Consider the following 15,666-nt stretch of genomic DNA (forward strand, 5'->3'; position numbering starts at 1 on the left):
TTAAAATATAAATTACTTATTAAAGCAGCAATTAGTGTAACTATATAACAGCAAGGCAATTAGAGGTAATTAGAGATAAGTATTTAGATATTATTTATATAATACTTAGTTAATCTTTATCTATTAGACTTAAACTATATATATTAATATAGTTAGATCCCTCTATATAGTATATCTAGTTTAAATATTACAGCTAATTAAATACTATTACATTATAGTACTTATAATATATAGATAGGTACTAGCCTATTTAATACTAACTAGTAATTACTTTAGATGATTATAGATTAGTAAGAGTAAAGAGATAAAACTTAGATTTATAGATTAAGCTATATAGACTCTTTATGCTTTCTCCCTAAATTAACTACTATTAGCTAGTTAGTTAGAACTAGATAATTAAACTTTAAGATAATAATCTTCTATATCTATTATATAAATTAAATTTCAACTATTACTTTATAAGTAAGAACCAAGTAGAAGCTTAAGATATATAAAAACTAAAGAAGATTATATATACTAATTTACATCTAATTAGAACTAGATATTATAGAAGATAATATAATAGTTATTAATATTGTTAATTTAGAATACTTTTAATCTTAAATTTTAATTTTAACTGTAATTACAACTTTAGATAAAGCGATAAATATATAGAGAAATAAGCTATAGAAATAAACTTCTAGCTATAAAATAGAAGACATTTATTAATTTAAAGTTATAGAATACATTAATCAACTTTAAAGAATATATATTATATAATTAATATAACATATACTTTATATAAGTAATAATAGATATTATTTAATATAACCTAACTAAAGAAAGTCTATAAAGTAGCTCCCTTATAGACCCTAAAAGCTGGAAAGTATACTAGTTTAACTAAATTAATTATATACTTATAAAAGAGCTACTTTAAGTTCTAGAAAAAAATGATTTTATATTCTAGATGTATAAAAACCTATAGAGAGACTAACTAAATATAATAAATAGCCTAAAAGTATAACTAGTAGTACTAGAAAAAGTATAAAAATAATAATATACTACTATATAGAAAATGCTATTATTAGTTATAATTATAAAATAATTAATAACTAACTAAAAGACTTTATATAATAATAATTAAACTAATTAAATAAGTTTAATCTATTATACAAAGTATTCTACTAGAAATAAGATTTACGTAAAATTTTAAAAGCTTTTTATAGTTACTAAAATAATAATAATAAATAATACTAGTATTTTGAAAAAAAGTCTACACAACCTTCTATTAAAATAAATTATATATAATAGACTATATAATCTAGAAAGGATTTCTACCTTTTAGAAAAGTTAGAAAATAATAGAAACTATACTAAAAGGTTATATAATATTCTTTATAATAAAGCATAAGTCTTTATTAATATATACTAATAACTCTAAATTATAAAGAGTTAATATTATATAGTATCTCTAGATATTCTAATAAATTAGATAGAGGACTTTTTTTTTAATTATATTAAAGAACATAATAGGTAGAATAAAATATATAATATACTATATATATACTTTAATATTAATATTAACTGTTATTGGTATTAAATAGACTAAAATAACTTTTATACTTATATAAGTTAAAAGGTAAAACCTAAATTAATTAACAGTTAAAGTTTTAAAAAAACTTATTTAATAAGCCTTTAGAGAAGAATATTAAATAGAATTACTACTTTATATAATAATTATAAAAGTAGAATATAAAATTATAAAGCTAGACTCTACTTTAATCTACTAAAAGCTAATATATAAAGTATTATTCTCTAACTTAAAAGTATCTTATTAAGTAGTAGTAAATAAAGCAACCTTTATATTATATATCTATATATACTATTATATAATATTTACTTTATATATTAATAGTATAATTTAAACTATAAGTATTACTAAAGATAGTTAATAAAAAGATGTTCTTTTTAAGCTTCTAGTTAAAAATCTTTTAATCTTTTTTACTATTTAGTAGGCTTTTACTAGTATCTCTTTATATAAATTCTTATAGTTATAATTATATTTTTAAACTTTATTAATATAAATCTAGGTTTTAAGTTATATATAATATAGTTTAATAGGCCTATATAGATATAAACTTAATATTAATATATAGCGTTTTAAGTGTTTTATATAAATAGAGATTTTAAAAAAAGTTGCTGTTTAAAAGCTTATTTTTATATTAATAACATATATAATATTTTTATTATTTAGTTATATAATATCTATAATAATATTATAATTAAAATTACTCTAATTTTTAAATAATACTCTAAAATATTAAACGGTTTATTTATATAATTAGTAATAATAATAAAATATATAAATAATCCTTATAATCTTTTTATTTACATCTTAATAGCTAGTATTTTAAATAGTAAATATATATATTTTATATATAGATATTTAAAGTAATAATATAATCTTTAAGTTAGCTTTTTATAAAGAATATCTCTATTTATAAATAATTATAATTATCTTTTATCTTTTTATTAGTTTATATAATAATATTAAAGATATTATTTAAATATACTTTTAATTAATATATACTATATAAGAATAATAAAAATAAATTTAATATAGTTAAAATAAGTAACTTTAAATTATCTAACTAGATTCTTTATTTTAATAATTAAAATAAATAAAAAAGACTAATAAGTATTAAATTATATATATATATATATATATTAACTCTAGTATATAAAGTACTTTTATATAAAGGTTTTATAGTATAAACTAGCTTACTTCTTTTATCTTAAATAAAAAAAAATATTTCTACTATATAACAAAAGAATAATACTATTATTAAAAAGTTAAATATTAATTTATTATTTATTTTTTCTCTTTATTATATATCTTATAGTCGGTTGTCTTTTTTAAAGTCTAATAGATATAAAGTATAATTATTATATAATGCTAGTTAATTTAGTATTTTATAGGCTTATAACTAGTAATTTATTATGTATTTATTTTTCATTTTAAAGTAATTTACTAACTAGTGTTTCTTTATAGATAAAGCATCTTTTATTTAATATACTTAGGTAGTTAAATTATAGGTTTTACTAACTTTACCTATATATTTATCTTAGTTAGTATAATATAAGCTATTTTAAAAAAAAAATCTCTTTTTATTATATAACTACTTAAAGATTTATTTTTTTAGTATTATATTTATTTATAGTTTATTTCTATAACTAGTATATAGTATATAAGTATATAAATCTATAATAGATATAATAGGTTGAGAAAAGTACCTTTTAATAATAATATAAACTTTTTATTATTATTAATTACTTATATTTACTAAAATTAGCTTAAAAATAAAAATAAAAATAAAAATAAACTAGAACTTTAATATTTAGTTAATAGACTTTTATAGATATATATATTTTAATATTAAGCCTTTCTATAAGCGGTGTTAAATTTTTAAGTAAAAGTACTCTTTATTAAGTATAAATTATATATTAATGTTTTTATAACCTTAATAATAGGTTTAATAAAGCTATTACTAGTAGTAGCTAAAGCTTTTATTAGTATAATACCTATTTACTACTTTATCTTTATATATATTTATATTGTAACAGTTAAAGTAATTTTTTAACTTATATAAGTAATTTTAAAATATATTAAAATCCTAAAACTTAGTATAAACTAGAGATATTATTATAAAGTTATATATAATATAAATTACTTTTAACTAGAGTAAACTATATTAAAATGCTTATAAAGGCTAAAAAACTAAATACTACTATATAGATATAAAATAAAAATAAAAATAAAGAAATAGTAAATAACTTAGTAAATAATATTTATTTTAATACTACTTAAAAATAGAAATATATATATATACATAGTAATATTTTTTATACTTTACTATATACTAATATTTATAACTTTCTTTAACTTATATATAGTATATAGTAAACTTTAGTAATAAAAAGTAATTATAAATATTAGTTATATATTATAAAACTTAGGAATTTTAATTAAATATTAAATAATAGGTTTAAAAATTTAAATAATAACTATAAATAGTTTTTTAATTTTTAATAAATATTTTAATTTAACTTTATAAACAAATATACTTATAATTACTAGCTATAAATATTACTACTCTATAATTAAGCTACTAAAAGCAAATAGAGATTAAATATAATATAAAATTATATTTAATATATTATTTATTAATAGTTACATCAATTAAAGGTAATTCAGTAAATATATATTTATATTGTTATATATAAGTCGTTTAAAAACTATAAAGCTTAAAACCACTTATGTTACTTATTTTGAAAATGCAAAACAATGTATGTTGATGTTTCTACAGTATGCGGTATCTCATCTTACAGCAGCATACGCCTCGGGTCCTCGATATACTCCTTGACCTTGACCAGGAATTGTACAGCTTCTCTTCCGTCGAGGAGGCGGTGATCGTACGTAAGGGCAAGATACATCATCGGACGGATTTCGATTTTGCCATTGACAGCCACGGGACGTTCCTTGACCGCATGAAGTCCGAGCACAGCTGTCTGTGGCAGGTTGATAATCGGAGTTCCCATAAGGGAGCCGAAGACACCACCGTTGCTGATGGTGAATGTGCCGCCAGCCATGTCCTCAATCGTTAGCTTATTGTCGCGAGCCTGTAATTTTCCATTGTTAGCCTGTCACATTTACGAATTGGGGAAACCCTACCTTCTTGCCCATGTCGGCAATAGCCTTTTCGATGCCCAGCATGTCTAACGATTCGGTATTGCGGACTACGGGGGTAACAAGACCCTTCTCCGTAGCCACCGCCACGCTGATATCAACGTAGTCGCGGTAGACAATTGTGTCACCACCATTGGAACCCTCAATCGATGCATTTACGGCGGGAATGTCTCGCATAGCAAGAACGCAAGCGCGGGAGAAAGCGCTCATGAAGCCAAGCTTAACACCCGTCTTCTTAAGTACATCGTCCCGGTAAAGCTTTCTGAACTCAATGAGAGATGACATGTCGACTTCGTTAAATGTCGTGAGCGATGCTGCCGTGTTCTGGGATTGCTTGAGTCTCTCTGCGATGCGAAGGCGCATACGATTCATTTTCACCTTTGCACACCAGTCCGCCAGTCAGCTTCAACTCCAGAATAAATAAGGCATGTATATGAAATCGGAAAAACATACCCGGCGCTCCTCGCGACTGCCGACGACCGGGGCAGCGCTCGCTGAAGTCTCCTGATGGGCGGGGGCGGGTTTGGAAGGCTCCTTGGTCTCTTTGGTTGGGGGAGCCGGCTTGCTGGCAGACGCCTCTTTTTGAGATTCCTGTTTGGGCTCGGGGTTCGATTCTGACTTGGACCGCTCTGGTTTGGATTCAGATTCGGACTTGGGCTTGTCTGCGGCCTCCTTCTTGTCGCTAGAGTCTTTAGTCTCGATGGACTTCTCGCCGCCAAGCTCCAACCTGACAATGTCCTGACCAACAGTAACGGTATCCTCCTCGCTGACTAGGAACTCTTTGATGACACCAGCCTCAGGGGCGTTGACAGCCACGTCGATCTGTGAGACGAGGACGCGTTGTCAGCAAGAGCATTTTGACTTGGACATCATAAGGGGGGCGTAAGAAAGCCGGCGGGAATATAACGAACCTTGTCAGTCTCGATAGTGGCAATTTCCTCGTCTTGCTCAACAAAGTCGCCAATCTGCTTGGACCACTGCTTTAGGGTTCCCTCGGATATGGACTCAGCCATTTGCGGCACTTTGACGATCTTGTCGGCATAGTGCCGGACATGCTGCATCATCTGCGGCAGCTGCAGAGGAAGCTGGCGCGGTTGGTACCGGCGCAGCGGCACGTAGCGCGCGGTCGCGACAAGTCTTCTCGACAGCATTGCGTCGGTGTTGGCGACTGGACGTGAGGAAGGAGGGGGGGGAGGGATCCAGGAAGGAGAACAAATCTCGTTGCAAAGTGATCAGAGGCGTGGTTTTTTGGTTGCTGCAACTACTATGTTTGGCAGCTGGTAATTATCAATACAACGTGGACTGGATCGGAGAAGGTAGACCCTGGCTCTCCTCAGAGCAGGCTCATGGCAAGGTACATGGTAGGTAGGTACCTAACGCGGTAAAGCGAATGTGCCTTAACCACACTGGTCCAAGCGACGCTATAGTGTGAGCAGCCCTTGCACGGGGTTTGGTCAAGCCGCAATCCGGCGATTCCTGGAGCCTCTTCCGTGCGACCCGTCAAATTCGGTCACTGTGCCGAGGAAGAAGTGTCACTCTGTGGCACATTTGCCGGAAATAGCCGTGTTAACGTCACTGCATGCAGTTTGCTTTACGCTGAGCTAAAGGTAAGGTAGCCTACCTATCATTGCAATTACGGCAGCCTCTCCAACATATATAGCCATCGGCTTCTAGTTGTCGAATCCACTTCATGGATTCCAATACAGGTTTGAGAAGAGTGTGGCCTGGAATTGGGGTTTTATTTTTATTTTTATTTTACCATCCGTATCATTTGTTTCGAATGCTACTACTCTATGCTGCTTGACTTTGCATAACCTTTTGCCTCAAAACTGCAGGTCCAATGTGAGCATATTATCGCGCCGCTCCATTCGTGGTATGGATTACTTACCATCCTCGACGCTCCGGACATTGGATGTCTTCCTTTGGACAATTACCTCCAGGTCTTGAATGTTGTTAAGGAGCTGCTGAACCTTGGCTTCGTAGAAGCGCTCTGCTGACTCGGTATCCTTGTATTTATACAGCATCAGTAGGCGAATCTCACTGGATGCATGTGAATAATACCAACAGAACATACCTTCTCAACGTAGAAGCCTGTGCCAACATCGACGATGACGTGCTTAGGGTCAGATAGCTCCCCACGTACGTAGAGTGAGTTGGTCAGGGGGACCAGGACCGATTTCTCGCCTAAGTAATTGGTGTCAATATCCAACGTAGGCTGGCATATTCAGGAGAGGAAGGTTGGGAGGGTTAGCACACCATCTTGAGTGCCAGGGCGGGCCTTGACACAACGGAGGCACTCCTTGAACTTGGCCTGGGCGCTGTGTAGCTGAGCAAACGAGTTCGTCAAGTGCTCCAGTTCCTCCTCCAGCTGTTTTTTGACCTGGCTAAGTTGCTGGGTATCTAACGTTTCGAGGTTGACTTTGGAAATCAGTCAGTGGTGCAGCTCGTAGCACGCACATAGGCCCAATTATTGTCACCAAGAGCGGCTCACTCACTAGACTCGGACCCCTGCGCAGCCATGATGAGCCGGATTGCTTTTCTGTTGTAATAATAATTGGCCAGGTATTGAAACAACCGTTATATTCCAAGGCTGTGCCGAACAGATGAATATGGACGGTGTGAGTGAGGGCAATTTTGAGAACGATTGCTGCTGTTAACTTGAGTGGTTTGGGACGTACTTACCTTGTCTTGCCGCTCCGTTTATATTACACACGTGACCGCCCCACATCCAGGGTGAGGTGCAGCAGTATGAACATCTACTCCGGCCTCGTGGATGATACTCAACAAGACTACCTGACTTCGCCTTTTGTTCACTAGATCCGCACTCGGCCTGTCAATTATATATCACATCACTGGGCACGCGAATATGAATAACGCATTATTTTTCTGATTTGACACTGTTGGTACAGCCCCCATTCAAGAGGCAATGTGATATAAATACATAGCTCCCAACCGGCCGTTACTCACATAGTCTACAGCTGGCCGAGGAGCTCTGATATGCGTTGGCGAATGTTTGCAAGGGGGACCGTCTCCTTGAATCCCAGCCTCCTGCATTGCACCTCGCAGCTACCGGTTTCCTTCCACACCTTGCCTAGTACCACCAAGACCGGGTATCCCACTAGGTCTGCATCTTTCAACTTCCAGGCGAATGACAATGAACGGTCATCCAGCACCGCTTCTATATCTGCCATGTCCCCCAAAGACGCTGTTATTTCATCATAGACCTTGGCGGCTTCCTTGTCCAAATCTGTCGCTGCAACCACCACAACTTCGAAGGGGGCGATGGCACGGGGCCATTGAAGACCCTTATCGTCCGCCAAGTGCTCGACTACAGCACCGATAAGTCGTGATACGCCGATTCCATGGCATCCCATTTGCATTAGAGCCGTCTTATCCGTCGAACTAGACCGCTCCTTGCTACCACTTGGTACAGATTTGGTCGGCAACGTGACCATTGCACCAAGTGGCTCGGAGTACCGCGTCCCAAGATGGAAAGTGTGTCCGACTTCCAAAGCTTTCTGTATTTTGAGGATACCCTTCTCACAGGACGGGCATCCATCACCGGAGCGGACGGTGAGCAAGTTGAGCAGTCGACCACTTCTATCCCCCATGACAGTGGCAAACTCTACCTCACCCTTTGTGATGCCTGTTTGAGAGAAAGCATGTACGTTGTCGTTACGCAGTGCCTCGTCGATGGACTTTGCTAACCTAAAGTCCACAACATTGATGATTCTTGGTCGTCTGGCTGTAGTCTGCTTGCCAGAAAATACAGACGCCATTGCAGCCTGCCACAGGGACAGGCCATCATCAATACTAGCGTCCAGGTCAGGGACAGCAGACTTGATAGCCGGAATACTGACATCTCCGTCCATGATCTCACTCGTATCAGATCCGTCTCGAAGCTGCCCTGGATACCAAGCATTTATTAAGGATGAGCGGTCCCTGCTGACGCCCCGCCAAACCTTCACAGGAAGGATAGATGCATCCACCGCCCCGGTCTGACTGTCAATATCCGGTTTCTTCGTAATGTCTGTCCGTGTCTCTGCAATCTCAGAGTTAACTGTGTAATCACACGAGTCACAGGTGACCACGGTGTCCTCTCCAATGGAGGTGGGAAGATGGTATTCGTGGCTTAGATCGCCTCCCATGTCACCGGAGCTTGCCTTGGCTACCATCACCGGCAGTTTCAAGGATTTGAACACACCCGCGTACGCCGACTGGACTTTTCCATATGTCTCCAGTGCTGCTTCGGTGGAGATGTCGAAAGTGTACAGATCCTTCATAGTAAATTCGCGGGTTCTGAGCAGCCCATGCCGAGGGCGTAGTTCATCGCGAAATTTGCGCGCTAGAGGTACGACATTAGACTCTAAAGACGCCGACGAGGTGTGCATTGCACACTGATTGACTTACTAATTTGATAGAGGCGAAGGGGTAGCTCCTTGTACGACTTGACTGTCTTTGCCACCAAACTAGTAATCTCTTCCTCGTGAGTGGGCGACAACATATATCTGGCACCCTTGCGATCCTCGAACCCGAAAAGCTCAATGACCAGGTTAGGTTGGGGTATCAAATCAAAGGGGAAAGCGTTGACAAACCTCGGGCTCTAGCTGTGCTAGGCGGCCGCTTTTTTCCCAGAGATCCTTGGACGTGATGGTCGATAGAGCGACTCTAGAAGCTCCTGTATCGGTCGTCAGCGGAGCGCTGCTGGTTGTCTTCCTTGGATAGCAAACCAACCCAGTTCCTGCATGTAATGATCAATCACACCCTCCAGCTTGTTCTGAACACGCCGACCAAGAGGGAGGAGGTGGAAGATTCCAGAATGAGACTAGTCGGGTAGATTAGCTATACTTTCGCAGTGAATGAGTTATCTGCAGTGAACCCACCTGTCTGAGAAAGCCCGCCCGGATGAGTTTGTCATGGGCATCTAACTGCGCATGAGCTGATGATTCATAAGACCACATTACATGCTGTATTGTTAGCTTACCTTCGCCTTGGCCAGCAGTGATACCTCCGGTGGGAACCCAAATCGTCGAAAGACGATTTCTTGCTCGCCCAACATGATAGCTGTGTATAAATGTCTTGTAGCCCGTCAGCTAAAACGGACTCATCTAGACGATTCTGGCACCGTAACTAACCTGGACGTTGCCAACGAATGATTCGCCCCAATGGCCAAGTCTAGGGGCTTGATGCCGGGACATGGCGGCAAGCCCGCATGGCCGCGGGAGAAACATGTTTGCAGAAGTTTTGTGAAAGAAACAAAGTGATGATTGATGAAACCGATACTCTTCGACCCGGATAGAAGCGACAAACGATGCACCTTCAGCGCATCGGTGAAGTTAAACCACAGTGGCGATGACTCCAGTATATTGAGCTAGGCTGCTTAGGCTTGTCAACTAACAATGCTGAAATGTGCGGAGTGGCAACTAACATTGTCTGTTGGTACATAGATAACGCTTGGACGCGGTCTAAGAAGAACCAAAGTCAGGCAAGTTGCTCGCTGTTGCACGAATAAAGGAACGAAGTTGTTCACTCAAGCCAAGGGATGACGAGGTGGGCCGGCAATGAGTCGTTCAGGCCGTGGTGGTGATTGTGTTAAGTCGGGTGGGAGGATTTGATATGAACAACCCCAAGGTGAGATAAAGAGGAGCGACACGGTAACAAGCGGCTTGGTTTGATAGGGAGCTCAAGTGAATACAAAAGTTAATTAATGTGGTAGAATGAATACTGTACCTGGCAACATACTGCAGGGCAAATATGTAAAATAAAAACACATGATGTCCCTCCCCCTTGCTGTAGTAAAGATTCGAAGAGCTCTAGCTTCATCCAATTAGCTTCTCGGGGACCAAGCAAGTGGGCGCCCACTATTAAGCCGCAATGCGATGTACATATCTCTCAGTTATGCAGGGGCTTCGTGGGGCGTCCTTATCGATAACCAAATGGCCCCACTTCGACTTTTTTTTCTCTTCCATCTTGCCCATCTCAGCGCCGCGTCGGTTGACAGTAGAGTTGATCCTACCTTCACTTGACGACTATTTGCGACAAAACAAGGTTGCGTGCGTGCAGAGGTTTTCTGTCGCCTACAATACCTAAAAGCTGTGGTGTCAAAACTCCACTCTATTTGCAGAGGCCGTCAACAGCAAAGATTGGATCACCATGGCGAAGTCAAAACGTCAATCATCCGGCAAAGCCCCCCGGCCAGAGCCATTGAACGAACAATCGCTCTCGACGCTGACGGCCAAGATCGAGAAAAACCTGGGTAACCCCCCCAAAGATGAAGAATCAAAGAAGAGCAAGAAACGCAAGCACACTTCCGACGAACCTCAGGCGAGCCCTCACCAGCGAAAGAAACAAGCCCAAGGACACCAGAACTCGACAAACGATCGGGCCGGAGCGCCCACCAAACCGAAGGTTAACAAGGACGGCGGCCTCTCCCGCGACGCCCTTTTGGAAGAGATTCGCGCCCTGGGTGGCGATGAAGAAGACTTGAAGCTTATTGGAGACATTGACTCAGATGAGGAGGACATCAATGAGGAGGGTGCTTCCAATGCCGCTGTCGACGGGAAACTTAAGAACGACCTCGCTGCCTTCGCTGCCCAGCTTGGCCTTCAGCAGCATCGCGAAGAAGCAACTGCCAATGGAGCGGAAGAGGACGACGAGGACGAAGAAGCTGACGAAGGCGATGATGGACCCGAGGAGAGCGATGCACCTTCTGAAGCGGGTGATCGCAATGAATCACCTCCTCAAGAAACTCCCCTCAAGGAGGCCAAGGATGCATCCAAGAAGCAGTTCGTGAGCAGGCACCCGACCTCAAAGAAGATGCAAGGCAGCCATCGTACTAACCCATACTCGCTATAGAAATTCGAACCTCGTGCTGACTGGCACGGCGCCGACCTGAGCCGGCTTCCAGAGCCAGTGACTTCTGAAGTAGACAGTTTCTTGAGCGCCATCAATGCCCTCAAAACTTACGCCCTGACCCTCTTAGAAGCGGACGCATCGGCATACAGCAAGAGTGTTTTGTCATCTTCTTCCCGCAAGTTCATGTCCACCATCATGTCTTCAGGAACCTTGTCGGACAAGGTGTCGGCACTCACGCTGGCAATCCAAGAGTCGCCACTGCATAACGTGAAGGCATTTGAATCGCTGCTTGGCCTTGCCGCCAAGAGGAGTCGTGCCCAGGCAATTGGGGCACTGGGTGCGCTGGTCGATCTCCTCGGACCCGGTCTCGTTCTGCCGCCAAACAGAAGGTTACGGACCTTCCAGGCTCAACCGGGGTTGATCGGAGCCCTGCAAAAATCTTCCACTAAGAACTGGAGCCCTAGCCAGCCCTTGCCTGGCCGTTTGACGGAAGGACATCTCATACAGTGGGCATACGAGGATTGGCTCAAGACTTCATACTTCAGGGTCATCCAGCTTCTCGAAGTTTGGTGCAATGACGAGATCGAGTACTCACGCACCCGCTCTCTAGACTTTGTCTACGGCTTACTCAAAGACAAGCCGGAACAAGAGACTAACTTGCTAAGGCTGTTGGTCAACAAGCTTGGCGACAAAGATCGGAAGATCGCCTCGAGAGTCTCGTACCTCCTACTCCAACTTCAGAACACCCACCCCGGGATGAAGCAGATTATCATCAAGGGCGTAGAACAGGAGGTTCTGCTTCGACCCGGTCAGACTTTCAGAGCCAAGTATCACGCCATCAACACCCTCAACCAGACGATTCTGAGCAATCGCGAAGTCGGTACGGCAGAAGAGCTTCTCCGCATATACTTTGATATCTTCGTGACCCTTTTGAACAGCTCTGCACTTGGCAGAGCACCTGCTGAGGACCAACAGGACAAGGCGGCGGCTGCAGCAAAGGACTCTGGTGTGACGACAGAGACGGCTGATAAGTTGGTCACTGCTGTACTGACGGGCATTAACCGTTCCGTGCCGTTCGTATCTGCGCAAGACCCTGTGTATGTGTCTTTGCTTGTCTTGTCTTTATTGTTGCCCATAATGTATCAAACTAATACCAATCCACAGACTCGAGTCTCAAATGGACACGCTTTTCCGAATCGCGCATTCGACAAACTTCAATACAAGCATCCAAGCGCTCATCCTCATCCAGCAAATATCTGTTTCGAGGCACCTAGCTTCCGATAGATTTCACAGGACGCTATACGAATCTCTGCTGGATCCGCGACTTGCCACCTCGTCAAAGCAGGCTCTTTATCTGAATTTGTTGCTGAGGTCTCTGAAGGCCGACGTTGACACGCGTCGGATCAAGGCCTTCGCGAAAAGGATGTTGCAAATTCTCAACTTGCACCAACCTGCCTTCGCTTGTGGCTTGTTATATGTGGTATTCCAGCTGCGAGTTCAGTTTCCGGACCTCAGGGCGCTTCTCGAGGAGCCGGAGGACAACGAGATTGAAGAAACTGCCGTTCAGGTGGTGGAGCAGGATCAAAACAAGTCTATTTCCAGAGGAACAGCGTACGACGGCCGTAAGCGAAACCCAGAGCATAGCAATGCACAGAACAGTTGCCTCTGGGAGATTGTAAGTTTCTATACTTTATTGATAAGCTCTTGTCGCTCACAGATACAGGTACCCCCCCTGGTCCATTTTCATCCGTCTGTATCTATGCTCGCTGCCAGCCTTTTCTCCGACGAGAAACAAATGGCCAAACCGGACCTGGAGAGTCACAGCCTCATCCGGTTTCTCGACAAGTTCGTGTATCGTAGTCCGAAGGTGGCTGAGACCAGCCGAGGAGCCTCCATCATGCAACCGGTTCGCAATCCGGATTCTGGCAGCATCTGGCTCGCCAAGAGGACCGGTTCGGCCACTGCCGCGCCCATCAACTCGCCAAGTTTCTGGAACAAAAAGGTTGAGCAGGTCGCGGCGGAGGATATTTTCTTCCACGAATACTTCAAACAAGCGGGCAAGAAGAGCGAGACTGGCAAGAAGAGGGCTGCTCTATCGTCTTCTGTGCCCGACGAACCCGAGGAAGACGCTGAGCAAGAGGACGAGATCTGGAAGGCACTGACTGCTTCACACCCTGACGGCCCGATTGACAGCGACGAGTCTGACCTTGACATGGATGGTTTCGACGATAGCGATGAGTCTTCCGATGGCGGTGTTATTTTCTCTGATGGTTCTGATGCTGAATTGTCTGATGGCGATGAGGTTGATGGGCAGATTGGAGGTTTCGAGGATGACGAGGATGCTGACATGGAAGATGGAGAAAACAACCCTGAACTATCTAAGGTACCTGGTGAAGCAGAAGAGACGAGCGACAAAGGCAAGCGTGCTGGTCGGTCGTCGAAGAGAAAACTTAAGGATCTGCCCATGTTTGCTTCTGCAGATGACTATGCCGAGCTTCTTGGCCAGGACGAGGACAACTAAGAGGACAAGGGCGGCCACGACAGGAGCATCATACCATATACCTAAAATATATATATTGGCAAGACTAACAATGTCATTGGCTGTGTTCTTTTCGCATTTCCCAATCCTCATGTGTCGAACCATTCCAGCGCATCATCTTTAGTGAAAATGGCCCGGTACGTTTTGTCCCCGTCGGGATGTTCCTTTTCCTCTGTGTGAAAGCTGTGCAGTTTGGGTGGTTCGCCTCCAGGCACAAATGCCCTGAAGTGAATATAGGCAGGTCCGGAATCGGGCAAGGCCGGAATGCGGATTTTGCCAAAGAGATGAATCCCATAAGCGGAGACGGCAACTCTCACCGAGACAAAATCTTCGGGGCCAAACGAGGCAAGCTGATGATCATCTAGATGTTCCTGTAAATGTATGAGCGAGTATCGTAACCAATGAATTCGGGATGATTTACAACAGCTTGGAAATACTCGGGCTCGTGCTCTGGTGGGCGATGGTTAGTTGCTGCGCGGTCTTGCTAAGGCGGCACGGAGCCCTAGGTCACAAGAGATCAGGGGAGGGACGTACTCTGGTGTTCTCGCCGAATGTGAAGCAATTCTTTCTTGAGATCATGCTCAATTTCCTTGAATACCTTGATGGATTCCTCCTTGGGCTCATGAACAGCGCCAAGGTCTACAGTCTCCGCAGTGGCCTGGATAAGCGGCATATCGCAACGAGTCAGAGTTCCATAGACAAAACTTGGCTGTGGAGTATGGTAGGGAGGAGTCGTACCATTGTGCGTATTCTATGTGTGGTGCGAGTTTCCAATGGATTGGAGTGCTCCTGAGATGGCTTATTGATCGGATACAAATGCAGTCTAGATGGAGACTAAACTGCTGTTGAAAGTTAAGACCAGAGGGATCTATGCCCACCAAACGGCAGCCAACTGCCTTATAACGCTATTTGTTCTTCAGGGGGTGAGACGAGGGGAGGGGTACAGAGTTCAGAACCTGGTAGCTTCAGCCTGTATTTGACGAGGACCCCTGGAAACACCGACGTACGCATGAAGAACTACTGGCAATTCGACTGGCAGTTTAGGGAGGGCGTGATGTCATGGTACATAGGAATTTCCCCAGCTGAACAACTGTGGCACAAGACGGGGATTGCATAAGGCAAGGAAGGGGGGGCCTGCACGTGGACACAATGTGATGGGGCACATTTACAAGCTGAGGCATGGAAACGCATTCGTAGAGTTGCTACGTCAGAATGTAAAGAACGCCTACAACAGTATGCCAATCAGGATTGATCTTTGTAACCGATACATAATTGCTGATTCGGCTGCCTGGATTGTGCCAACCCTCGAAGTAATGATAACTACCATGCTTTTGGATGCTACCTAAAAAAACGGGGCAAATCACGGTTACAAGGGTCCGACATGTATTGTTTCTCCTACCATCTTAATTTCAATTGATGAATATATACTAGGGTGAGTGCCGGTACCTCGAAACTTCGCACCGTGCGATTGCATCGCCATTCAACTATCGGGGGATCTGCTTACCAAGTGCATACCGCAATCGCAACTTCGTGCCCTCGGCCTTCAA

At 41.3% G+C, this 15,666-nt stretch overlaps 5 protein-coding genes across 5 annotated transcripts; 1 reads left to right on the top strand and 4 right to left on the bottom strand.

Moving 5' to 3' along the window:
* Positions 1–4,361: 4,361 nt before the first annotated feature.
* On the bottom strand, positions 4,362–5,876 carry EsH8_I_000647 (uncharacterized protein; the record flags this gene model as incomplete). The annotated part of the gene is made up of 4 exons (XM_083268060.1): positions 4,362–4,658; positions 4,711–5,103; positions 5,179–5,547; positions 5,637–5,876. The coding sequence occupies 4 exons, from the start codon at positions 5,874–5,876 to the stop codon at positions 4,362–4,364; spliced, it is 1,299 nt and encodes a 432-aa protein (XP_083118498.1).
* Positions 5,877–6,516: 640 nt separating this feature from the next.
* On the bottom strand, positions 6,517–7,245 carry EsH8_I_000648 (prefoldin subunit 5; the record flags this gene model as incomplete). Its single annotated transcript, XM_083268061.1, has 5 exons — positions 6,517–6,554; positions 6,614–6,731; positions 6,800–6,909; positions 6,982–7,143; positions 7,221–7,245. 5 exons carry the CDS (start codon positions 7,243–7,245, stop codon positions 6,517–6,519), a joined length of 453 nt encoding a protein of 150 aa, XP_083118499.1.
* Positions 7,246–7,697: 452 nt separating this feature from the next.
* Positions 7,698–9,956, bottom strand: EsH8_I_000649 (proline--tRNA ligase; the record flags this gene model as incomplete). The annotated part of the gene is made up of 7 exons (XM_083268062.1): positions 7,698–9,070; positions 9,136–9,265; positions 9,321–9,403; positions 9,460–9,550; positions 9,609–9,649; positions 9,710–9,803; positions 9,861–9,956. 7 exons carry the CDS (start codon positions 9,954–9,956, stop codon positions 7,698–7,700), a joined length of 1,908 nt encoding a protein of 635 aa, XP_083118500.1.
* A 922-nt stretch (positions 9,957–10,878) lies between these two features.
* On the top strand, positions 10,879–14,101 carry EsH8_I_000650 (RNA-binding ribosome biosynthesis protein MAK21; the record flags this gene model as incomplete). Its single annotated transcript, XM_083268063.1, has 4 exons — positions 10,879–11,514; positions 11,581–12,677; positions 12,745–13,255; positions 13,304–14,101. 4 exons carry the CDS (start codon positions 10,879–10,881, stop codon positions 14,099–14,101), a joined length of 3,042 nt encoding a protein of 1,013 aa, XP_083118501.1.
* A 107-nt stretch (positions 14,102–14,208) lies between these two features.
* On the bottom strand, positions 14,209–14,860 carry EsH8_I_000651 (uncharacterized protein; the record flags this gene model as incomplete). The annotated part of the gene is made up of 4 exons (XM_083268064.1): positions 14,209–14,490; positions 14,541–14,569; positions 14,654–14,777; positions 14,858–14,860. The coding sequence occupies 4 exons, from the start codon at positions 14,858–14,860 to the stop codon at positions 14,209–14,211; spliced, it is 438 nt and encodes a 145-aa protein (XP_083118502.1).
* Between the last annotated feature and the right edge of the window lie 806 nt (positions 14,861–15,666).

The sequence above is a fragment of the Colletotrichum jinshuiense genome, chromosome 1 (genome assembly GCF_051148585.1).
Source record: "Colletotrichum jinshuiense chromosome 1, complete sequence".
Lineage (NCBI taxonomy): Eukaryota > Fungi > Ascomycota > Sordariomycetes > Glomerellales > Glomerellaceae > Colletotrichum > Colletotrichum jinshuiense.